Below are 25,154 nucleotides of genomic sequence, written 5' to 3'. Positions count from 1 at the left end.
CAAAAGCCACACTAGATTCATCTTGATCAGCCTCCCCACTAGATTGGAGAAGGAAGGTGTGTTTGCGTGGGTGCAGGGGTGAAGAAAGAAAAGATTCAGGGCTAAGGGCTGGAAAACTCTAAGTCTTTCCTATTTGGTTCAACTCATCTCAGACTCTGGGTAAGGACTGAATCTGCTAGTAGAGGGCCTTGGCAGGACTGATAAGCTCTGGGAATGGCAGAGGGAGAGATGGCAACAGAGGCTGAGGATAGTGTTGTAGACACGCGTTCCAGGAAACAAAGCCACTCAGAAGGACGATGCAGATAGTGGAGTGCAGTTTATTACACCAGCAGGCCCAAGGCAGAGTCTCCTCTTCACCAAGGACCCTGACCAGTTTTTATGAAAATCTTATATACCCTAAGTATACGTGCTCAAACCCACCTTCCCAAATTCTCTGAAACTAGTCTTAAAAAGGGAAAAGAAAAATATAATCCAAGTTAACCCATGATTCATATGCCTTAAGCCTAGGTAGCTAACAGTGGACAATTATCAATAGGCCTATGATCATACCCCAATAAGCATAATAGAATTTATGATTCTATTTGGTTACATAGATAATTAGGGTATTCTTTTAGGCGATGGAGAATCTAGGTATGAGCCCTGGGGCTCTTCCATCTGGGGGGTCTGGTTTTCCAGTTGGTATGTCGTTTCCATAGATACTGGGCATATAGCTCAAAGTCCACAGTCCAGCTCAAGATGGAGTCCTGCTTTCAAGATGGAGCCTGTTCTGTCTGTTTCCTCCTTCAGATAGTACAGCCTTTTGGGGTTCTTTGCCAATATTCTCTTCTCTCTGTAGCCTCAGCTACTCCAATTTGCTGGGATGGGCTGGGTGAGCCAAGTGAGGAATGCCAGGAGGGTGTGCTCATGGCCAGTGCTGCTAAGTCCCTCCTTGTGCTCCAGCCCAGGATCAGCAGAACATGCCTATCCCTCTGAGTGCCTGTGTCCTAAAGCTACGATGTGAATTTTTAAGGTACTTCAAAGCCTCCTGTAGGGAAAGCAAATGCTCATCACAATGGAGGGAGAAAAAAACTGAATCCTTATTTCCCCTGAAGCTTCCTAAGTTCTTGAAGTGCAAAGTAGAGAGAAAAGCTCAATGTGTGTGCAGAGGGCTCTTCAGGCTATAACAGCCAGTCTGAGCGTGGCAGGCACGCTCATTAGGCAGGCTCCCGAGAAAGCCTCTTCTTCAAAAGGCAGGTGGTGAGGTAGCAGCTGATGGGGCAGCTGTGTTTGTTTAGTTCCAGCTTGGTCCTGGGACTGCTCTGTGGGGAAGGACAATTGCCTGGGGTCAAAGAATGACCTTGCCCCAGGCATCCCTCTCTCCTTCTCTTCCTCTCTCTTTGTTAAAATACAGATTTACATCAGGAAGCAGCCCAGCTTCATAATGATGGAGACTACCTCTGTGCAGATATAATCTCTGATTGATGGGGTTGGTGGGGATGGGGGTGGGGGAGGGAGGGGAGGGAGGGGAGGAAGAAGACTAAAGAGTTTATGAATTCACTCTAAGATTCACATCACATCAGTTGCCCTGCCAGTCTCCTTAGGCATAAAATTGGGCAAGGCAGAGAACAGGAGTATGTGTGTGTGTGTTGATGTTTTGCTTTCTTCCCCTTTTCTATAAACCTCTGTTTACTCATTTAAAAACCTACTGCACTTTCAGAATGTAACCTTACTACCCGATCTAAGGAAAAATAAAAATGAAGATTCTTGCTGTTTTTCTTTTAATCACCACTAATCCCTATGGACACTAGCAAAACTGAATTTATTGGATCACTTTTAAAGAAACGTTTATTTAAGTTGCTTCTAGTGGAATGTTTCAACATTATTTAGTTTATTATTTGTCTCAGTATTTAATGTATTAATTACGAACGGAAATTTGCAAGTACTCACTGTCACCTAGAAACAAATACTCAAAATATAATCCATTTAGCGTCAATACTTTTTTTTTTTTTTTCCTTTTGGAGTGCCAAGTCTGTCAGGCAGTATTCTGGGACCTTTGATGAATATTAGAAAATGTTGTCGTTCATCTGATCTATGTGGGATTAAAAAGCAAACATGTGAAACAATAACAAAGAAAACAGCATGCTGGTTACCTCACCCATTTAACATGAAAATCATCTGATTAAAATGAAATAAAAGAGAATGAAGTCTTTTTCTTTCTGCTCTGAGATTTGTGATGCTATGAAAAAAAAATCAACACACCATAGAAAGATTCTAAGTCATGCAGAACTATTTAAATCAGTGTAAGAAAAACTTGCAATTTAAAAGGATGCCTTCTGTAGAAAGAGGAATCGATTGCTTCTGTACATTGCACTGAAATACATTTAATAATCCTAAAGTCAGCTGGGAACACACACACTAATATATATATCGTCAAGTGTTCTAGAAGTTATTTAGCTTCTTGCATCAACTACCTTTAAAGAAAATAGCATGTTGTATAATTTTGCCTTCAGAAGTTTTCTCTTTCTTCACATAATTTTGAATTATTTTCACCATGCATGTGTCCATGCTAAGTCACTTCAGTCGTGTCCGACTCTCTACAACCCCATGGACTCCTCTGTTCATGGAATTCTCCAGGCATGGATACTTGAGTGGGTTGCCATTTCCTCCTCCAAGGGATCTTCCCCACCCATGGATGGAACCTGTGTCTCCTGCGGTGGTAGGTGGGTCATTACCACTAGCGCCACCTAGGAAGCTCTCTTTTCACTTTTCATCTATAAAAATAAATTTAATTATAAATAGTTAAATTGAACAAGAAGTTTAAAAATTTTAACCAGAAGATTGTAGTGCAGAGAGACATCAGCCCTCTTACAGTGTCCCAACAGCAATGGATGCAAAAACTATAGATGAAACTCCAGCTATGGAATGGGAAGACAGAGGTCAGATAGAGTTGACATGGGCACTAAGCTTGAAGAGGAAATAATAATTTCACTGAATTTCTAAGTTGTCTATTAAATTCTAGATTTCATGCCAATTTCAGGGCTATTTGAAGCCACTTGGAATCTGAGAAGGAAACTTTTATTCAAACTTACAATAGGGAGAACATCCTAAGTCCAAAGATCAGAATTTCTCATCAGGATGGTTTCATCTTAAACTTGTGTAGGGAGAAGTAGACAAATTATAGGTAGGTGATGTTATAGTTGGAATTCTTTTTTATAATCAGAGAGATTTTCAGTCAGTCACCTGAACAGGAAATATTTTTCTCTGTGTCAAACTAATTTGGGGAGAACAAACCATTCAGTTAAAAATTTATAACACAAAGAATAGAAGTATACAGTTGTCTCCATCTGGTCTTAACATAAAGGAAAAGGTATTTATTAGCAAGTTTTATCTAAAGTCACAGGCTTCTCTGCTGGCTCAGTTGGCAAAGAATCTGCCTGCAATGTGGGAGACCCGGGTTTGATCCCTGGACCAGGGAATATCCCCTGGGGAAGGAAATAGCAACCCACTCCAGGATTCTTGCCTAGAGAATTCCATGAACAGAGAAGCCTGGTGGGTCACGTGGGGAGCTGTTATGCGCCGAGCCCGTATCTCCGAACCGACCGAGAGAGCAAGTCCACCACAGTAATGCAAAAACAAGAAGGGAGTTTATCTCTAGCGCACTAGGGCTCAAGTCTCATCCCACACAAGGGAATCCGACAAGAGCCCCAAACAAAGGAGTATGGCGGCTTATATACAGGCAGTTCTTTGTCTCAGTTACAGGAGTAGCTGGCGTTACATGATTGGCCAGGCAGGATGAGCGCATATCCTGTCTCTTTTTGGGAAACATGACTCAGGTCCTAGAGACCATCGTTTGATCCCTAACAGACCCACAGTCCATGGGATCACAAAGAGTTGGGCATGACTGAGCAACTAACACACACACACACACACACACACACACACACATCTAAGTCACAGGGAGAAGTGTGGGTCTGTATAGTAAGCCATTTCCCTAGGTTACAGAGAGGAGAGATTTTCTTAACCATCCCCGTTTTCCAAGAACACAGGGCTCAATATAAAGTTCAACATTGTCATTCTCAATCTGGTTATTAACTAAAAATAAACTGTCTTGTCTCTTGAGAGTTTACCTACTAGGTTAACTGACTTATTCATGCAGTGTTCATTTATTGATGTATTATCCACAGAGGGATTTACATTCCTGTAAAAGGCAATTTTTAGAAAGAGGTAAAATGATGACTCATATAGATATAAAAATTAAGACACTTTAACAATTTTATTCTACTCATTAACTAAAGATGGAACCAGGCAGACATCCTAACCAGTTCAAAAGAGAGTTCAGAGATTACTCCTGATATTTTTAGATGAAGAATATTGACATTAATAGCAAATTAAGGCAAAACTGCTTTTTGTAAAGGTGGTGGAGGGAAATTAATTTGGATTTATCTGTAGGAATTATTTTGCATCATTATTAGTTGCCTATAATCTACAAAATGTTAAATCAGTTCTGCTGCTGCTAAGTCACGTCAGTCATGTCCAACTCTGTGCGACCCCAGAGATGGCAGGCCAGCAGGCTCTGCCATCCCTGGGATTCTCCAGGCAAGAACACTGGAGTGGGCCACCATTTTCTTCTCCAATGCATGAAAGTGAAAAGTGAAAGCGAAGTCGCTCAGTCGTGTCAGACTCTTCGCAACCCCATGGACTGCAGCCCACCAGGCTCCTCCGCCCATGGGATTCTCCAGGCAAGAGTACTGGAGGGGGTTGCCATTGCCTTCTCCAGTTCAAATACTATAAAATATGAGAATCCTATAGCTTGGATGAGTGTCAGTAGAAAATGCATAATTCTTTGTTGAAGCACAGTTTTTTTTCTATATTCCTTTACAGTGAAGTCTTAATTGTTTAATAATTTTTATGAGATTCTGGGCCTTCCTGTCTCTCACCCTCTTTCATTACCTTTACTGTTGTTACTAATTGAATTGTTTTCTCTCAAAATTCTTACATTTAAATGCTAACCCCTAGTAACTTCAAATTTGGAAATAGGGTTTGCAGATATAATTAGTTAAAATGAGATCATACAGAAGTATTATCCTAATTCAACAAAACTGGTGTCCTTAGTAAAAGAGAAAATTTGGACACATACGTGCATGCAGGAAGAACACTTTGTGAAGATGAAGCAGAGTGTCAGGGTGACACTGCCTGAGCTGAGGGACACAGAAGGTTGCCAGCAAAGCACCAGAAGTAGGGGAGAGATGTGAAACAGATTCTCTCCTATAGACCCCAGAAGAAACCAACCTTGCCAATAAGTTGATCTTGGACTTCTAGCTTCCAGAACTATAAGACCAAAAAATGTTTATTTTTTTATTGTACCCAGTTTATGGTACTGTGTTATAGCAGATCTTGCAAACTAATATATTTCCTTCCTACTGTGTTCTGTGCTTCTTTAAAGTCACTTTGTTTTTTCTTTTTTGAGAAAACACAGGATGTTTTCTCTGCACAGGACACTTTTATTATTTCCTTCCTATCTATTTTTCTTCCTAGTCACCTAGGCAATCTCTACTCATTCTTCAGATCTCTGCTTCATCCTTTCTTCCCTTGCAAAGTCTTGTCCCATCTGCACCCTCCCCAAATGTAAAAACACACTATATCACCTTTCAGACCTATCATAAACAATGATTATTTGTGGTAGTTATGTTCTATAAAGAAGTCATGAACACTGAATTAGTGAATACTGAACCATTGCCCCTAGGGGAAATACAGGTTTAGGTTCCTGTAAGGGCACTGGTCACATTTTCATTAATTAGCACAAAATCTCTTTTTATGTGTGTTTCTGTTTAAAAACACCTTATTCAATATATATTATTGATTCACTAATGTTGAAGTCATGACCAACAGCCCTGTAACTCATGCCTGAGTGGAACTTCAAATATTTTCTCCATAAGGTAGATCACAACCAATTTACACTTAGGAACATATGACAGCACTTCAGTACTACATTTGGGGGCCATTTTTAATTTCTTTTTGGCCATGCTGCACAGAGTGTGGGAACTTAGTTCCCCGAACAGGGACCAAGCTCCTGCAATGGAAGCACTGCGTCTTAACCACTGGACTGCCAGGAAAGTCCCTAGGGCCTATATTTAACAGCAAAGTCACTAACAAAAAATACAAACACACAAAACAATGTGACACTAAATAGACTGCAGAAAATATACTTTACAGTATGAGAGCTGAAGGCAGAGCATTGCTTTGTTTGACCTCAGCAGGGAATGTGTTCTCTAGATGACTTAGAGTTTCCCCAATATTTATGTGTTTGTGAACGACCATGAAAGTGCCAAGAGTATTAATTTGGGAGTTACAAATAAATTTTAGTGAGTAGGTAAATCCATAAGTATAGACTATGAACAATGAGGATTAACTGTACTTGTTCAGTTTTCTGCCTTCCCTATGAGACTGTACCTTGGGGACAGCAGAAGCAATATCTACCTATAGCTACTGTATCTCCAATGCTAGCCCTGGATGGATAGTTGATGCTCAGTAAATATTTGTTGACTGAGAGAATGACATATGAGATTGACACTTAATATATAATATGAGTGTCACTCCTCTGCTCAAAACCCTTAATGCCTAATCACACCTGATGGAATAAAAATAAGGTCTCTTGACTAGCTAGGGCTGCTTTATTTTTCAGATTCTTCCTTCAGCCTCCTTCTGGTATGTTATTTTCTACTGCTTCCCAAGATGGACACTCTGTCTAGGTTCCAGCCAACTACAGTCTTCTTGCAACCTGTGTTTCCCCACCTACTTGTTGCTTATTCTATATCTTCTCCCTAAAAAGTCACCTCTTCCTTCCGTGAAATAAAATTCACATTTTATGGCAAGACAAGAAAAAAATTAATCATAAAGAATTTCTTTGCCCCACTCTTTTCCCTCTACTGTGTGCTGTGTTATCAGTGTTTCATTATTTACTAATTCAGTGCACTGTAATTTTATAGATTGTAAATGCCATGTGCAACAAGAATCAATTCTACCATTACTGGATGGAGATAAAGGTAAAATCTGAATACAGAATAAGATAAAAGATATTATTTAGAATTAGTGTATTTAAACAAACATTGAGAGACAAACAAAAAATAAGTTCACAAAACAACTAAAACTTAGCTCCAATTTTAAACAGACCATGAGGTTCTAGAAAGCCTCCCTTTCCTCTTAATGCCTGTGAAGAACCCTGGCATAGAATATCACTTCTGTGTTGTTTTGCCTGTTGACTTGCAAACTTGAGAGCTTCTAAGTATAATCTGAAACTGGCTCCATATGCAGAGGACAAGGAGAGACCAAAGAAAGAGGCAACTCTTGGTACTTTTAATATGAGGGAAACTTACCCAGGAGTGGATCCGGTCCACTGAACAGCATCTTAAGAGTTTATAGAGAAGCCTTAATGGGGTTCACTCATGTACACATCCAATGTGGTCTCAACAGATTGCTCTTTCAATATTCCATTCTTAAACACAGTTTCCACTGTGGGAAATATGGGCAGAGCATACATTCTAAGGACAGTAGAGGGATGAAGAGCTTCTGATTCTCCAGGTCCAGCTTGAGGATTGGCCAGTGGGCCAGTCTTCTCCTAACCTCCTCCAATAGTCTTTAAGACAGAAAGAGGGATAATGTTTCACCTTTGTCCTGTAGGTAGAGTAGATTTCTCTGAGAAGATGAAAGTCTAAGTGTTTTAGTTCTCACATTCTCTCATTTAGTCTTTCTCTGTCTATTCCCTCATCAAATCTCATTGGTAGCCTAAGCATTCCTATCTGAATAGATTATTAGCTTTCATAACTCTCACACTAATGCACAGCTCAAACCCAAGAAGATCCTCAAGTGAACAATTCTCCTTCTTTTCCTTCCTCTTTTTCATTCTTTTCCTTCCTTTCCCCCCTTTTGTCTTTTTAAGGTCTCTGCCATTCTTTCCCTGTGCATTTAAAGAATCTGGGTAGGTGGCAAAGTGACTTCAAAGACTCCAGGGATCTTGAGGAGTTACTTGTGTCACTTATGACTGCCTATGGACTCAGGCTCTGATTGCTTTTCTTCTTTTTGCCTCAGAGAAGCAAGTCTGATTCACAGGTCAACAACGTTTCTGGGATTAAATATTCATGCACAAACACAAATGCATACAATCAAAGCAATAAGAAGTGTCAAAAATAACAGCAGCATTCTCTATCCTTCAAAGCATATAGAATCACAAGGAAAGAATGAACATAGAGCAGAATTACAGATCAAACATAATGTGGGCTGACATTGCATTCATAGTAATGGGTTTTCTAAAAACAATGGGTTCTTGGAGATGCCTGAAGTCATTATCATCCCACAGTTTCTTATAGAACAAATGAAATAAAGCTCTTTGTGTCCTCTGATATTAGAAGACAGGTTGCACAATGACATAGGAAACACACACTGAGGGACGATGCCAGGGGTGACACCACATGCAGACAAGGAACATTGTTCTCTGGTCAGACTGGAGAGGCCAGTGTCTAATAGAATGCTTTCTGAAGTTCTTGACACATTTTTAGCACTAAGTAAAATTTTATTAAATTAATGGATGAGCTGAAAATATGCTGAGTGGGCCAAAATTTTCTCCCTCCATGGAATTGATTTTTAGTGAGTCAAGATGTTTACCTGAGAGTATAATCTATAGAGAGGTGGAGGGAATCAATGGCAGTGCTAAATAACACCAAGGATGCTAAAAGGACTGTCATTAATAATTTTTTTCCTGTTACAAAAGTTAAATTTAGGAATTATTCTGGAGTATTCCTTCACAGTTTGGTAAAAGTATCATGTGTTTTGAAGTCGAACACACCTGGTTCTGCCATTTATTAGCTATTAATTGTATATAAATTATCTAACTTACATTACAGTTACTTTTCTGTAAAATAGGAAAACAGCACCTACTTCACTATTATACTGATGTAATGTGCTATCTGACAGATAATAGTGCTGGATTCTTTCCTGCTTCTCTTATTCAACATCTGTTCTGTGCCAGGAACTATAGTAGAATACAGGAGTAAATAAAATTAACAGAAATCTATCCCTTGGAGAGCCTGTAGTCTAATGGAAAAGACAGGCATCAACTAAATATTATAGAGACTACTGAAAATACTATGGAAGAAGAATACAGGAGGAATGGACTTTTGAGTGAGATGACTTACTCTAGTGTTGGGAGGGAAGGTGGGTCAGAGGAAGGTTCTCAGAGGTAGCAATCTCAGGCCTGCAATACATAAATCTAATCTTTTTTGTTTGTTTGTTTGTTTTTCTGGCAAGGGTAGGGGAGGATAATGGAGACTCTTTTGGGGTCTAGAACATGTTATAAAAGCCCAGAGTCCATGGGGCTTAGAGTTTTAAAAATCTCTAAAAATCTTAAATCAAGAGATTATAAACAACACCAGATAGTACTCAGTTTTAAAGCTCTTCTTTCCAAGGTCTGAGTACTAGAGAGCACTCTTCTTATTGAATGAAGGGGTTAAGGAGGCACAAAGAGTTTAACCCAGAAGCATGTTCCTTGGGAGCGACCTGATCGTGCTTTCTGGGGGAAATATGACCCCATTCTTCTTTTACAACTGCGATTTTTGACAATAATATTATTCAACTATCAAAATTTTTTTTTCTCCTGACACTCAAAGGAGCTTCTTTAATTACAGAGTAGGAGGAGCACACACACAGAGTATACTTTTATTAATTTTCAGAAAATGCATTCTTTTGATCTGTTCTATTTTGTAGCTGATAGAAATTACTTTTTTCAATGGAACCACCCAAACTTTGTAGGTTCCTATGCCAGAATCACTAGGAGACAGTCACAAGTTCACCCTTTTCAACACTGTCACTTGACAAATGGCTATAAGTCTTGGCTAATGATGTAGGATTTTTTCAGGTTTCCTGATGATGTCTGTTCTATCATGCAATTAGGTTCTAAAATCCCTAGAGTTACTAGAAAACTTGTGAAGGCAATTTTTAACTGGAGAAAAAGCTGTTTTGAGATTATTTTAATCTCACAATATCACAGTTATTTTATCTTGATGGAAGGCTAATAATAGATGGTAAATATTTTAAGCTATGAGTAAATTTTTTTATTACATGCTAAAGAGAATGAACTGGGGGACAGAAACTGATAAATATAAACCTGATAATCATTACATAAGTCCTGGGCAATTTGAGGGAACAGATTATTACCAACAAATTTCTCAACCAACATTAAAGTTTGTGTTTTGAATAAACATGAAATTGAAAAAATATGGCAAATGAAACAAAATAAAAACTGCAACTACAAAGATGAGTTAATTGAATTAAAATTGGATATGAGACCAAATATTCAGTGAAGTAGCCTACCACATAAAGAAAACATTTATGCAAAAAGTTATTTTCCTACAGACACACAGTAGTCTGTAAAACTGAAAATTTTTGCAATGAAAGAAATATGTTCTATAACTTCAAGTGTCTTATATTTATGAATTGTAAAAGATCACATGGGAAAGAAGACATCACTTCTTTCCTTTTAGAAAAAGATACCCAAGGCTTTCATTTCCCATGGTCTTGCTAACTGGAGTCTGACACTCACATCTACTAACCACATCTTCTTGATCTATGGTTGGTCCAGGAAAGACATTGCCAGTTTTGATTTCTGTGACTTTTCCAATGCTTCTGTGACCTACCATTATCCTCTTCACTTGCATATTAGTTTTCCTTGTTGCATTATCGTCTTTGACAATTACAGTACAGTCTTCTAAGATTCCCACATAATACATTTTAAATGTTTTTTTAAACATTTTTAAACATTTTTCTTAATTATTACCTTTAAAACATTAACAAAGTCTATCCAGGACCCTATGAATGAATGTCTTAGAACTAAGTATTGATATTTCATTTTTATGCCTTTATCTGTGGTGTGTATGTAACTGTATTGGAACTTTAACTGTTACGAGCTAATGAGAAAAGAACAGATAGACTTAAGACCAAAAAAAAGTACTTTTGGGGTCAAATAATGGCCAAATACCCTCATGGTACTTAGACTAATAGAGTTTATAGTTATTTGAATGGAAAAGGAGGCAAGAAAATGGAATTTCCATATAAGGGCAGTATCAGTTCTGTTCAGTTCATTTCGGTCGCTCAGTAGTGTCCAACTCTTTGTGACCCTCTGGACTGCAGCATATCAGCCCTCCTTGTTCATCACCAACTCCCAGAGTTTACTCAAACTCATGCCCATTGAATCCGTGATGCCATCCAACCATCTCATCCTGTGTTGTCCCCTTCTCCTCCTGCCCTCAATCTTTCCCAGAATCAGGGTCTTTTCAAATGAGTCAGTTCTTCACATCAGGTGGCCAAAGGATTGGAGTTTCAACTTCAGCATCAGTCCTTCCAGTGAATATTCAGGACTGATTTCCTTCAGGATGGACTGGTTGGATCTCCTTGCAGTCCAAGGGACTCTCAAGAGTCTTCTTCAACACCACAGTTCAAAAACATCAATTCTTCGGTATTCAGTTTTCTTTATAGTCCAACTCTCACATCCATATGTGACTACTGGAAGAACCATAGCGTTGACTAGACAGACCTTTGTTGGCAAAGTAATGTCTCTGCTTTTTAATATAGAGGTCTTGAATTTCAAAGAACCAGTTCTGTAAGAGTAGTCAATTCCATATTCATTCTGTAGGCAATAGGGTTTCAGCAAAAAAGCTGAAACTGCATTAACGTTGTTAATTTAAAGTTTTTATATCTAACTTGTAAACTTGGTTTTTAAAATTTTATAAGAAATATATTTCTGTATATATGAAGTTTATACAGGTTTATACATTAAATAACATTGTAAAAAAGCAACTTAAGTCATCAGGAAATTTAGTTCTTTACAAATTGTCAATATTTTAATTCAAGTTTGAGCAATCTATTTCACCTTACACCTGACATCCACCGCTGGAATAAGCCCATAGACAGGGGACTTGTAACTGTTTGTTTTACCATTGGGAGCTCTGTTGATTAGAAAGTTCAAGTTTCATTACTTCTTAAAATTACATTTCCTGTCAGTTCCAACCATTGGTAGTAGTTATGTTAATACTTAGGAACAAGTCAAGTCTGCTTTTTGTTGTAACTGTACCTTATAAGAGACTAATTTATGTTTTTCCCTACTGTTGCTTCCACAAATGTTTTTAAAAACTTACTTTTGACAAAACATTATAGTCATTTTTTGGCTTTCCAAGTTAAATGGCTACAAGCCTTTCAATCTTTCCTTGAAAACTTTTTCTTCTCCCCTGAATTATAATAAATTATACATACTCTAGCATTGTCTCTTTTACAATATAACATCTAAAAATAAACATGTAGAGATTTTTATTCAATATCACTAACAATGAAGAAGTGAAGTCACTCAGTCATGTACCACACTTTGCGACCCCGTGGACTGTAGCCTACCAGGTTCCCCAGTCCCTGGGATTCTCCAGGCAGGAATACTGGAGTGGGTTGCCATTTCCTTCTCCAGGAGATAGTCCCAACCCAGGGATGGAACCTGGCTTGCCCATATTGCAGGCAGACGCTTTACCATCTGAGCCACCAGGGAAGCTCATCACTAACAATAATGAATAGCAATTATTACACTCAACAATATATTAGGCATCAAGTGCTTACTCAGTCATTTCTGACTCTTGCAGACCCCATGGACTGTAGCCTACCAGGGTCCTCTATCCATGGAATTTCCCAGGCAAGAATACTGGAGTGGGTTGCCATTTCCTTCTCCAGGGGATCTTCTCAACCCAGGGATCCAACTGGGTCTCCTGCCTCGCAGTCGGATTGCTTACTATCTGACCAACCAGAGATGTCCGTTAGGCACCTAGGGACACATTGCTCTTGCCAAGAGCTTTGGTTCTAGTTGGAAGTGATTACACTTCCATTACAGTTTTATATACTAAAAATAAATATTGTAGGAGTTTAGAGGTCAGAATTCTGAGTCCTAGACTTGTTACTGGATGTTTCTAGGTTCCATAGCTCTTCAAGCTTACATTGGGTCTGAGTACACCCTGCGGTAAACAAGCATACAAGCATTCTAATCAAAGTAGCGTATATTATTTGTAAGACCAAAACTGAAAGCCAGATTTCCTTCATCTTTGCTTAGTCCTTTCTTCACTCTTTAGAACAGAATAAAGGAAATCTTTGCTTGAGAGAGCAAACACGTGATTAAACTACAGGTTTTGGAACGGCCACTGAAATTTACACTTTGGTTGCCCTCCAGGCAGTGAAAGTTGTTACACTTCTTTTTGAATTGAATATCCTTTTGGTCTGACTTCAGAATAGATCGGAATCACAAAACAGTTTCTTACTTTTTTTTTTTTTGAACAGCAACTCTCCACTGTCCTTTATTTTATTTTTTTTAGCTTTAGGTTACTGTATTTTATTTTATTTTTAGTTTTTTATTTTTTAAATTTTAATATCTTTAATTCTTACATGCGTTCCCAAACATGAACCCCCCTCCCACCTCCCTCCCCAAATATCGAAAACAACCGCGGGAATACAGGAAGTCTGGAATGTAACCAAGTGTACTGCGTTTCCGGAATCCTCTGCACTCAAGCAAGATGGCGAGTGTCTCTGCACATGCGCAGGAGAACGCTTGGGCGGGGCGGGGAGTTCCGGTCGCGCTCCGGTCAGGGATTGGCGGCGCCAGGTCCTAGAGGCGGAAGCGGAAGCGCCTGTGTGGTGCTGTTCTGCGAGTTCAGCCCCAGCTTCTTCCCAGCACCCTGCTCTCGGCCTTAGGTGTACCTGTTACTTGGTGGTCCCATGGGGGAAGCGGAGAAGTTTCACTATGTCTACAGCTGTGACCTGGACATCAACGTGCAGCTTAAAATGTGAGAGACTCCGGGGACGGGGACGGGGATTGCCGAGGCTGAGGCGGGGCGGCAGGGGCCTGCGTGTTGGGGAGAGAAGATGGTTCTTAGCTTGAGGGTCGGCCTGGCCACGGCCGGGAGGGTTGCAGCCGGGTTGGAGGTGGAGTGGAGGTCGGAGAGGGGCCGTGCGGGAAGGCCGAGGGCGCGATCTTGTGCGAAAGACAGCGGTAGGAGTAAGTCTGTAAATTCGGCAGGGTTTGTTTTCTAGAAAGCGTTTTGCTATTCACAGCAACCGTTTGTGGGATTATTACTGTCTCATATTACAGAGAAATCAAGTCTTGGTTAAATCGTCGTCCTGCCGTTATAACTGGAAGATATTACTTTAAAACGGGACTGGAAGGTGGAATGGAGACTGAAGAAATTATGGAGAGGCAGATAAAGTAGCTGAGAATTGGATATAGTACTAAAAACATGAGAGGTGAGAGAGGCTTAGATTGAATGTGAGGAACAGTCAGTTATTTTTGTTCAGCTACTGAAGCTGGAAGTCAGTCAAAAGTGAGGAAGGTTCCGGTTGTAAAGGGACCAGAATATATGAGAAGAGATCTTTGCAGGAAAGTCAGTTGAAGTCCGGGACGTGACGTCTTGAGACGACACTAATGGAACCGAGATGGGGAACAGCTAGGAGCAAGTTGGAAATTATGTCCATTAGCAGTCTCTTAGATACATTTTCTGGAGAAGGCAATGGCAACCCACTCCAGTACTCTTGCCTGGAAAATCCCATGGACGAGGGGCCTGGTGGGCTGCAGTCCATGGGGTCCCTAGGAGTTGGACACGACTGAGCAGCTTCACTTTCACTTTTTACTTTCATGCATTGGAGAAGGAAATGGCAACCCACTCCAGTGTTCTTGCCTGGAGAATCCCAGGGACAGGGGAGCCTGGTGGGCTGCCGTCTATGGGGTCGCACAGAGTCGGACACGACTGAAGTGACTTAGCAGCAGATACATTTTCAAATGTGAAAACGATCGTAAATTATCACGTTATTAATCTAACATCATTCACCATATTTTAGTCAGTATTCAACAAATGTACCTTGGGCAAAGGGCTGGACGCTTACATTTTCTCAGTCGTTAGATGCTCCCTTGAATGATTGTTTCTGAAAGTTACTTACTTCAGACTCTGATAAGTCCTTTACTTTTGATTTTGTGGTGACAGTAAGAATAATATATCAACAACCAAACTGCACCTTTGTAATGCTTGACACACCTATTTAAAGTAGTTTTTACAGATAGATGCTTATATAGGACCTGTGTTGCCATCATCTGGTAAAGGACTTTCCTTCAGTCCCATTCCTCTCAGTGTTTCTTGGGTGTATGAATGCATTTTTTATTTGTTTCAAACTTTTAGACATTAAAAGGAAAAATGAAAAAAATTTAAGGAAAGCTGGTCCCTTATTAACAGACGCATTGAGTATTTTGAGGAAAATTTCGTCCTAAACACCTTTTATTTTCTGAGACTGATTTTGGGGAGGGGAGGAAGTATCAATTTAGGATCATAAAATCAAAGAATAGTAAATTTTAAAATTCTGCTTTTCCCAGGTCTTTTCATCTCTTTCTATCATTTTAATAATTTGCACTTTAGAAGTAACTTGTCCAAAATGGAGCATATTAGTCTGCCCTTTTAATGTTAATCTTCTCTCACTCTATTTTGGTGACTGTTAGCATTATTCACTAAATTGGTTAAGACAGAAAATGAATCTTAAGGAGTCATACAGACACCTGTCTCTCAGCTCTGTTTCATCATTCACAAGTTGCCTTGAATCTACCTTCTCAGTATCTTTGATCCATGTCCTCTGGAAAGCCCACTGCCCTAGTCTTAATCTATCCTTTTCCTTTTAATTTTGATAGAAAGTCTTCCAACTGACCTTGCTTTCAGTCCCATCTCTCCATTACATTCTTTCACTCCTGCCAAAGTATCATAAACACAAATGTGATCATAGTACTCTCACTTCAAATTATTCAATTAACAGATTTTTGAATGTTCATTTTGTTACAGGCACTGAACTGAATGTGGTGGCTACTTTTTAGCTTCATTGTCCACCTCCCCTTGATTCTCATCTCTAGTTTCTTCTCCACATGAGCTTTATGCTTTAGCTGTACCAACTTGTAGTTCCCCAGACACACAGCCTTACCTTTTTGCCTTTATATGGTGTACTTTAATTCTGGGATGACATCCTGCCTGTAGCTCTTCATCTCCTGTGTATTGTTTAGGCTCATTTCAGGCATCTATCTGGGTTATGAGCCCCTGCCTCCAAGGTGTTCCTGAGACGTTTTGATGTAATTTTCTGTAATCAGAAAAATACTGGCTTTGGCATCCTCTGTTCTGGTTTTTATTGTCTGCTCTGTTATTCATTTTGTGATCCTCAATAATAAATTCTATCTCTGAGTCTCTGCTTCATGATTTATAAAATGGTAAGATGGTGGGAAGTAAGTAGGAAAGTCTCTATAAAATGCCTGGCACAGTATATGATGTAATCTTAATTTCCAAGCAATGTTCCTATCTCTTTTATAATCTTATGCATATTTTTTATGACTTAAAACACCATATTTCTTAATTTAAAAAATGGACTAGATAATACATCTACATAGTAAAAAAAATAAATTGAAAGTATAAAAAAATATGCAGTTAACAGTAAGTATTCTCCCCAGAGCAAGGACTTAATATTTTCTTATAACACTGTATTATTTATCTTGTCTTTCATTGCTGGGCCTTTATGCTGAGTACAGTAAATGTTGTTGAAAGAATATGGGAATAAGTGGTCAGTCAGTCAGTTCAGTTGCTCAGTCGTGTCCAACTCCTTTGACCCCATGAATCGCATCATGCCAGGCCTCCCTGTCCATCACCAACTCCCGGAGTTCACTCAGACTCACATCCATCAAGTCAGTGATGCCATCCAGCCATCTCATCCTCTGTCGTCCCCTTCTCCTCCTGCCCCCAATCCCTCCCAGCATCAGAGTCTTTTCCAATGAGTCAATTCTTTGCATGAGGTGGCCAAAGTACTGGAGTTTCAGCTTTAGCATCATTCCCTCCAAAGAAATCCCAGGGCTGATCTCCTTCAGAATGGACTGGTTGGATCTCCTTGCAGTCCAAGGGACTCTCAAGAGTCTTCTCCAACACCACAGTTCAGAAGCATCAATTCTTCGGTGCTCAGCTTTCTTCACAGTCCAACTCTCACATCCATACATGGCCACTGGAAAAAACATAGCCTTGACTAGATGGACCTTTGTTGGCAAAGTAACGTCTCTGCTTTTCAATATGCTACCTAAGTTGGTCATAACTTTCCTTCCAAGGAGTAAGCATCTTTTAATTTCATGGCTGTAGTCACCATCTGCAGTGATTTTGGAGCCCCCCAAAAATAAAGTCTGACACTGTTTCCACTGTTTCTCCATCTATTTCCCATGAAGTGATGGTACCAGATGCCATGATCTTCGTTTTCTGAATGTTGAGCTTTAAGTCCAATTTTTCACTCTCCACTTTCTCTTTCATCTAGAGGCTTTTTAGTTCCTCTTCACTTTCTGCCTTAAGGGTGGTGTCATCTGCATATCTGAGCTTATTGATATTTCTCCCAGCAAACTTGATTCCAGCTTGTGCTTCTTCTAGCCCAGCATTTCTCATGTTGTACTCTGCATAGAAGTTAAATAAGCAGGGTGACAATATACAGCCTTGACGTACTCCTTTTCCTATTTGGAACCAGTCTGTTTTTCCATGTCCAGTTCTAACTCTTGCTTCCTGACCTGCATATAGGTTTCTCAAGAGGCAGATCAGGTGGTCTGGTATTCCCATCTCTGAGAATTTTCCACAGTTTATTGTGATCCACACAGTCAAAGGCTTCGGCTTAGTGTCAACTTGAAATTAAAAAAAAATAATGCTTGGAGAACTGGTGACATCTCAAAGATAGATCCAGCAGTTGATGACAGGGTTTAAAATTAAGAAGCCTGAAGTAGAGAAGTATGCTAACGAAAATAGAAATGATCTTTGGTATCCTAGGATTTTAAGAGACCTTTAGACTTTAGTTTCATCTATAGGAAAATGTTGAGGAAGCATAAGTTTACTACAACATAACCATAAAGTCTTCTTAGTATTTGTTAGGTTTGTTTTTAAAATTGTGTCTAAATGTTATTTTATGCTTTCAGAGGAAGTTTGGAAGGGAAGAGAGAACAAAAGAGTTACAAAGCCGTTCTAGAAGACCCAATGTTGAAGTTTTCAGGACTGTATCAAGAAACATGTTCAGACCTCTATGTTACTTGCCAAGTTTTTGCAGAAGGGAAGCCTTTGGCTTTGCCAGTAAGAACCTCCTACAAGGCGTTTAGTACAAGATGGAAGTAAGTTGTTTTCTTGCATACGGTGGGTTCCTAACTATTCTCCAATTTTTTTTTTTTTATATAGATACTGAAAGTATTATTTGGAAGGGATAACAAAGGAATTAAAATTAGTTAGTACCTATAACTGTAGATCAAGTAGGAACCTACTCAGATAAAGTTGTTATACATAGCAGTATTATAACTAATTGAGGTGAAAGTGAATTTATGTTTGTATTGAGTACATTGAAATATTTTTATATGAATAAGAACTCATATGACTGATTCACAGAATGACCCAAGCCAAAAACACATCTCTACATTTGTTCCCATTCTCTGCCCTTGAACACAGAAATACTACTGGATAGTCAGATGTTTCAACTGATACTTGAAATTCAGATCTTTAGAGAGAGAGAGATGTATTATCATCTGGATCAGATGTTTGTCTTAAATAACTTTATTTTTAAAAGTTCTTGGTTTATTAATCATGGTATATTAGCAGGCCATTGTTGGTATTCAAGGTAAATATAGTGAATATGAAGTTCCTGTTTTTCTTGTAGGTCCTTAATAAAATCTCTTGACACTTCTTTTTTGATAGAGTGAATGGTGTAGTTTAAATGTTTGATCTATGAGTATTATTTAGTACCTTGGTAGGCTTGGTACAGGATAAGCAGGTTGTGTGCCTCTCTAGGAAGGAATTTATACCTTTAGTATTCATGGAGGACAGGGGATGGCCGCATGGACTCTCAAGCTGTGCTGTTGAGGGTGCAGCCCTCGGGAAAACTTTTCTAGAGAGTTCAGAAACCTAAGCTCTGATGATCTGTCTGCATGGAAACCAACTATTTTAATTATGTGTGTTTTTTAAATTTTATTTTTGGTAGTCTTTTTTGTGGCTGCACACACAACGCATGCACGCACACGCACACGCGCGCGCGCGTGTAAATATGTTAATGCACTTGTACTTGTTATTCCAGAAAATTTCAAGCCCGTAGAAGTAGGGAATAATGTAATGAACTTCCAGCTCCCTGTCTCCTAGCTTCATTAATTACTACCTCAAGGTCACTGTTTTTATTTCACTGTTATTTTGAAGCAAATTCCAATATTGTATAATCTTAAATATTTTTGTATGTCTACAGTACCATTATTGCACCTAAAACAATCCATCCAAACTCCTAAATTGTATCAGAGGTTGTATCAGAGGTTCTTAAACTGGAATCACGAAATCTACAAGACCTTGAAATTCTATGCAGAATGTTTTGTGTCTCATGTGTTTTTACAGGGACAGCTCAAAGCTTTTATTAGACTTTTTGAGGTGGCTTGTGACCCCCAAAAGACTTAGAACCAGAAATTTAGGTTTAGGTCTATAAAGTCAACATTTATGGTGAATTCCACTTTTTTGAGGAAAATTGTATGATGGTCTGTACCATGCCTCGGCAATAAAATAGAGCAAAAGCAAATTCCCAGTTACAAGGAAGTTAGCATTTTTCTCCTCTTCCTTCCATTGCCAACTCCTCTGTGCATTGTTTATGTATTTTCAAGGATTTAAAATGTTTCATATCTGCTCTCTCAAATGGAGATTGGAGATTTTTAATTTATATTTTTTAAATTGTGAAGCTAAGAAAGTACTCTAAAATACCCAGAATGGCTTTTATTATCATTATTATTATTAAAAGGTTTAAAACAGTTGTGAAGAAAATAGATTGAGAAAATACCTCATGTTGGGTAATGAGGCTTTTGTTTTCTTTTAAATATACATACACTTTGGGCTTAGGAGAAACACGTGAAGATTTTGTGCATCCTGCTCTTTAGTATTTAACAGTTGAATTTTTTACCAATTCAACAGTACAAAAACTATACTTTTAAAATAAATAAAGGCAAACTTTACAGCCATTGTTTTCTATAAGCAGTTACTTAAAATAAAAAAAATTATGTATTCTGTGGGGAAAATAAATTATACTATGAAAGAATCTCTTGCTGTCTTAATTTTTGCATTTCCTTAGTTGAGAAAGTATTTTTGGGTAGGATGAAATTCTAAGTTGTCTAAATCTGATTTTAGAGTTTCTGATAGTGAGTCATATGAGTTCGAATAATGAAGAATTCATTCAAAATTGAGTCTCCTATCGTATTCTATTCTATCTTGTCCTATAATAAAAGAGCCCATAGTGAGGGAACCTGTACTTCCTTTACACTTAAGGTAAAATCATCAATTTTAGGCATGAAATGCTGCAAATGTTTACGTTACATATATATGAAATATATGAATATTATTTTGCATTGCCAGTGGTTTATACTTTTTTAAAAATTTATATTCTGTTTTGTCATGTGGAAGGTTTGAAATGGTTTTATACATAGACCTACAATTTTAAAGTTAGAAAGTTAGGATTTTGGAATGTATTAATCAGACTAGAGAATTAGTACAGTGATGTATGCGAGTGGGGTTAATGGTAGGAAATTAGATCATTCAAAATAGCGCTTTGAATCTGGGAACATTTGCAAGTTGCCAAATGAATTTAGGTCTAATTAGAGTTGGGGCTTCCCCCTGGTGGCTCAGACGAGAAAGGATCTGCCTGCAGTGTATAAGACCTGAGTTTGATCCCTGGGTCGGGAAGATCCCCTGGAAAAGGAAATGGCAACCCACTCCAGTATTCTTGCCTAGAAGATTCCATGGACAGAGGAGCCTGGCAGGCTACAGTCCATGGAGTCTCAAGAGTCGGACCTGACTTACCGACTAAACCATCACAACCAGAGCTGGGGCAGGAGAAAGGGATGATCCCTGGGAAGGGAGAGAACAAAATTTTGAATACACAGCTCCTTAATGTCTCACCACATCTTTCCATAATTTCTAGAGTATCTTGAGCAGTTTTCAAACTATTTTTTAGCTGTAGATTCATTCTTCAAAAGAAATCTTCTGCAGAAGTCCATTATGTAAAACAGGTTAAAGTGTTTTTGCTTTAATCTGAAGAGGTGTGAGGACCTGGAGTTGGATGGGTCAAGGTTTGAGGCAAATGAAGTTTGAAGCAAATGATTACTTGCTCTTAGGTGTTTCCTGGGCTTGCCTTGGCTCAGCTGGTAACGAATCTGCTTGCCATGTGGGAGACCTGAGTTCGATCCCTGGGTAGGAAAGATCCCCTGGAGAAGGGAAAGGCTACCCACTCCAGTATTCTGGCCTGGAGAATTCCATGGACTGTATATAAGCCCTTGGGGTTGCAAAGAGTCGGACTTGACTGAGCAACTTTATCTATTTTCTCCTAGTCAAAGGACAGAATATAGAGGTGAATATTTTCACAGCTCATTTTTGGGTAGTGTCACTCACTTTTCTTTTTAACTTAGCCTGTGTTAGCTAATCTCTGTGGTTTATTGGCATAAGGTAACACTGCTTATAATTTACCTTTTCAGTCTGGCCCATCATGTGAATAGTAAATATATAGATTCATTTAGTTTTCTAAGCTTATCTGTAGTGAAGAAAGGCTTTTTAAAGCATGTGTTTATTTTTTTAAGAACTTTGTAGAAGAAACATTTCAGGTTGTTTAGCGTTTCCTTTAAATTAATAGCCATCTCTAATTTTCCTGTAATATAGTGGATGTAAGTGTTTTGTTCTTTAAATTTATGAAAATTCTGTTTAGATTCTTACTGATGTGGGTTTGCTAAGTCGCCTCAGTCGTGTCCGACTCTGTGTGGGTTTATCTGACCTAAATTCCAATATGCCCTTTGAGAATAATTTTGAGCAAGCAGAATAATTTTGAGTAAACAGGAGAATCAATTCTGTGTGTCTGCTGGATATTACTTTGTGTGTTTGCATGGTTTTCTTTGGGGATTTTAAAAGCCATCTGTTGTTTAAGGTAGTGGAAATGATCAGATAAATCAAGTATTAAGTTTGAATGCAGGAGAAAATTTGCAGAGGTGAATAAAGAATGAAAAAAAAATGGGAGAGTGGTACTGGCATTACTGTTAGTAAGAGCAAACATTCCTTAGTGAAAGCATATGTACAAATATGCTTTGAAAGCATTAAAAAACAATAGTTAAACATTATTAATATTAATAAATAACTTGAGTGAAAGAAAAGTGGCACCTAAAAAATTGTCATATGTTTGTCCAGAGCTGTTACAAAGTTACTGGATGGTCTTCTTTGACCTCTTTGAATTTTTGGTGGTTTCTTCTTCTTTATTGAGATCCTGCTATATATTATAGGACCATATATAGCATGTTTTGAGTATAACATGAATAATTCTAATTTCTTTCTTTTCTTGATAAAAAGCTGTTCTGGAGGATACTTACATTAAAAAAAAATCATAGTTTGGTTGAAAACAAGTTTGGTTTTAACAGGTTTAAGTGTTTTCCCAGGTTTTTATTTGTTGTTGTTTTTGTCACTAAGTTATGTCCAATTCTTTGCAACCCAGTGGACTGTAGCTGGCAGCCTCCTCTGTCTGTGGTATTCCCCAGGCAAGAATATTGGAATGGATTACCATTTCCTTCTCCAGGAGATCTGCCTGACCTAGGGATCAAACCCATGTCTCCTGCTTAGGGGTGGATTCTTTACCACTGAGTCACCAGGGAACTGTTATTATAGCCTTGTATCTTAGTCATATTGTCTGTTCCTGCTTTTTAAAAAATTGAAGTATGATTGATATTCACTGAACTGAACTGATATTCAGCAAAGTGATTCTATCATACATATACATATGTATATATCTGTATCATTTTGTATTCTTTTCCATTACAGTTTATTATGAGATTGATTATAGCACTCAGTGCTATATAGCAAATTTTTGATGTCTGAGTTTCTTGATTAAAGGACTTAGCAGCATTATTTTTCATGAATTTTGTCTTTCAGAAATTTTTTTCACGTGTTCTGTAGGCATACCTTGAAGATACTACAGGTTTGAGTTTAGTTCACCACCATAAAACAAATATTGTAGTACTTTTTTTTGTTTTTTCAGTGCATATAAAAATTACCTTTATACTATCCTATTAGTCTCTTTGGTATGCAATAACATTGTGTCTAAAAACACAATATATGTGCCTTAATTAAAAATTACTTAATTGCTAAAAACTTCCTGTGATCTGAGCCTTCGGTGAGTCATAGTAGTAACATTAAAGATCACAACAGATCACCATAAAAACATTAATAATGAAAAAGTTTGAAATATTGCAAAAATTAACCAAAATATGACACAGAAGCACAAAATGAACAAATGTTGTTGTTGGAAAAATGGTACCCATGACTTGCTAGATGCAGGGTTGTCATAAACCTCAACTTGTAAAATATTCAGTATCTGCAAAGTCCAATAAAGTGAAGTGAAGTTAAAATAACAGATTTTTTGTATTTAAAGTTGAACTTGCCTAGAGCAAAATTAAGATAAGTGCCAAGTTAATTTTTGTACTAGTAACTAATCTTTGGTACATTTTCTCTGAATCAGATTTCTTGTATGGTTTGTTAATTTAGAAGAAAGTTATACACATATGTCTATGTTGATTTTCTGTCCTTAGCTTTATGTTTTTGTTTACCTTATTTTCATAGCTGGAATGAATGGCTAAAACTGCCTGTGAAATACCCTGACCTGCCCAGGAATGCCCAAGTGGCCCTGACAATATGGGATGTGTATGGACCAGGAAAAGCAGTGCCTGTGGGAGGGACAACAGTTTCACTGTTTGGAAAATACGGGTAAGCATTTTCTTCTCCTAATGGGAATGCTGTGATTTTTGGTAGGAAATAGTCATTGGAAGCTGGAACTTTATTTTTAGGGGGGAAGAAAAAGACAATCTGGCATATACTGTAACTGCTTTGTTATAGGATTTTTCTACTTTGTCATAATAATGAGAAAGAGAACAATTAATGGGATTAAAAAGCACTAATGCACTATTTTGCTATAATGGTAATGATTAAGATAGACAAGTTAAATTTGGTTTTAAAAATTTATAGATAATATTGATAAAGGTTTATTATGGGGGAAAAAAAGCCAGAACAAAACCCAAAACATGCTAGTCCTGAAGGGTGTTATTTCTCTATACCTTTTCTCCTGAACAGAGAGATGACTCTTCATCTTAAGAAAGTTGTTGACATTCTGTTCTTTCTATGAATTAGTACTTTGTTAACCTGCAAAGGTGATGATTATTTGTTTTTTTTTTTTAGTTTTATTCTTAAGTTTTATCATGCCTTTAAATAGTTTTGAAGTGTTTCAACCCATTACCCTTTTTATTGTTTATAATTCTCAAAAAAATTCCTGTTTTTGGTCATTAGGAGCCCCTTCAAATTGATCCTATCTTCACCAGCAGTTATTGGTAGCTTCTTTACTTTCTGGTAGTCAAACTATTCCAGGCTCATTGGGCAATTTTCTACCCCAGACCTGGAGTCTGAAAGAAGTTCTAGTCCCTTTTGGTATGAAATAATAGAGATTATAATCTAGATATTATCAAACTTCTTAATTTTTGCCCATTTTTACATCATAAAATATGAGCAAAGGTGATCATATTATGGTATTTTCATTTACTCTTAGTGTTTATGTTTCTGTGAATTGCTTTTTCATATCTTTTGCCCATTTTTTAAAATTGAGGTATAATTCACACTCCATAAAATTCTTTGCCTTTTTTGAGTCATCATTTTTCTTCTTAATGTGTATGAGGTCTTTGTAGATTAATGAAATTAGCCCTTTGTGTGTTGACATGTTACAAATACTGTTTTTCCTACTTGACATTTTCTTTTGAATTGTCACATATTTGTTTATTGCTTATTCAGTTGCAATTCATGATTCTTAAATTATGATGTTGAATTTAGCAGCTTTTTATAAGCTAATGGTGGTTAGGAAGGCAGGCTGTAGAACTAGATTGTCTGAGTTCAAAACCTGGCTCTTTTGCTAATTGGATTCTCTGGTAGCTCAGTGGAAAGAATCTGCCTACCAATGCAGGGGACTTGGGTTCGATCCCTGAGTCAGAACATCCCCTAGAGAAGGAAATGGCAACCCACTCCAGTATTCTTGCATGGGAAATC

At 38.0% G+C, this 25,154-nt stretch overlaps 1 protein-coding gene across 4 annotated transcripts in view; it reads left to right on the top strand.

Annotated features, from left to right (window-relative positions):
• The first annotated feature begins 13,613 nt into the window (after positions 1–13,613).
• PIK3C3 (phosphatidylinositol 3-kinase catalytic subunit type 3) overlaps positions 13,614–25,154 on the top strand; it is a 161,360-nt gene continuing 149,819 nt past the window's right edge. For all 4 annotated transcript variants that reach the window (XR_011252452.1, XR_011252453.1, XM_069569209.1 and 1 more), the window contains exons 1-3: positions 13,614–13,835; positions 18,005–18,193; positions 23,688–23,831. Coding sequence is in view for 2 of the 4 variants with exons in the window: in XM_069569209.1 (XP_069425310.1) it covers positions 13,768–13,835; positions 18,005–18,193; positions 23,688–23,831 (401 nt within the window). In the remaining 2 variants the exon portion in view is untranslated. The remainder of the gene's footprint in view (positions 13,836–18,004; positions 18,194–23,687; positions 23,832–25,154) is intronic.

This window comes from Ovis canadensis, chromosome 23 (assembly GCF_042477335.2).
Source record: "Ovis canadensis isolate MfBH-ARS-UI-01 breed Bighorn chromosome 23, ARS-UI_OviCan_v2, whole genome shotgun sequence".
In the NCBI taxonomy this organism is placed as follows: Eukaryota; Metazoa; Chordata; class Mammalia; order Artiodactyla; family Bovidae; genus Ovis; species Ovis canadensis.
Note: the sequence above shows the minus strand (reverse complement) of the source record. Positions and strands in the feature narration are given on the sequence as shown.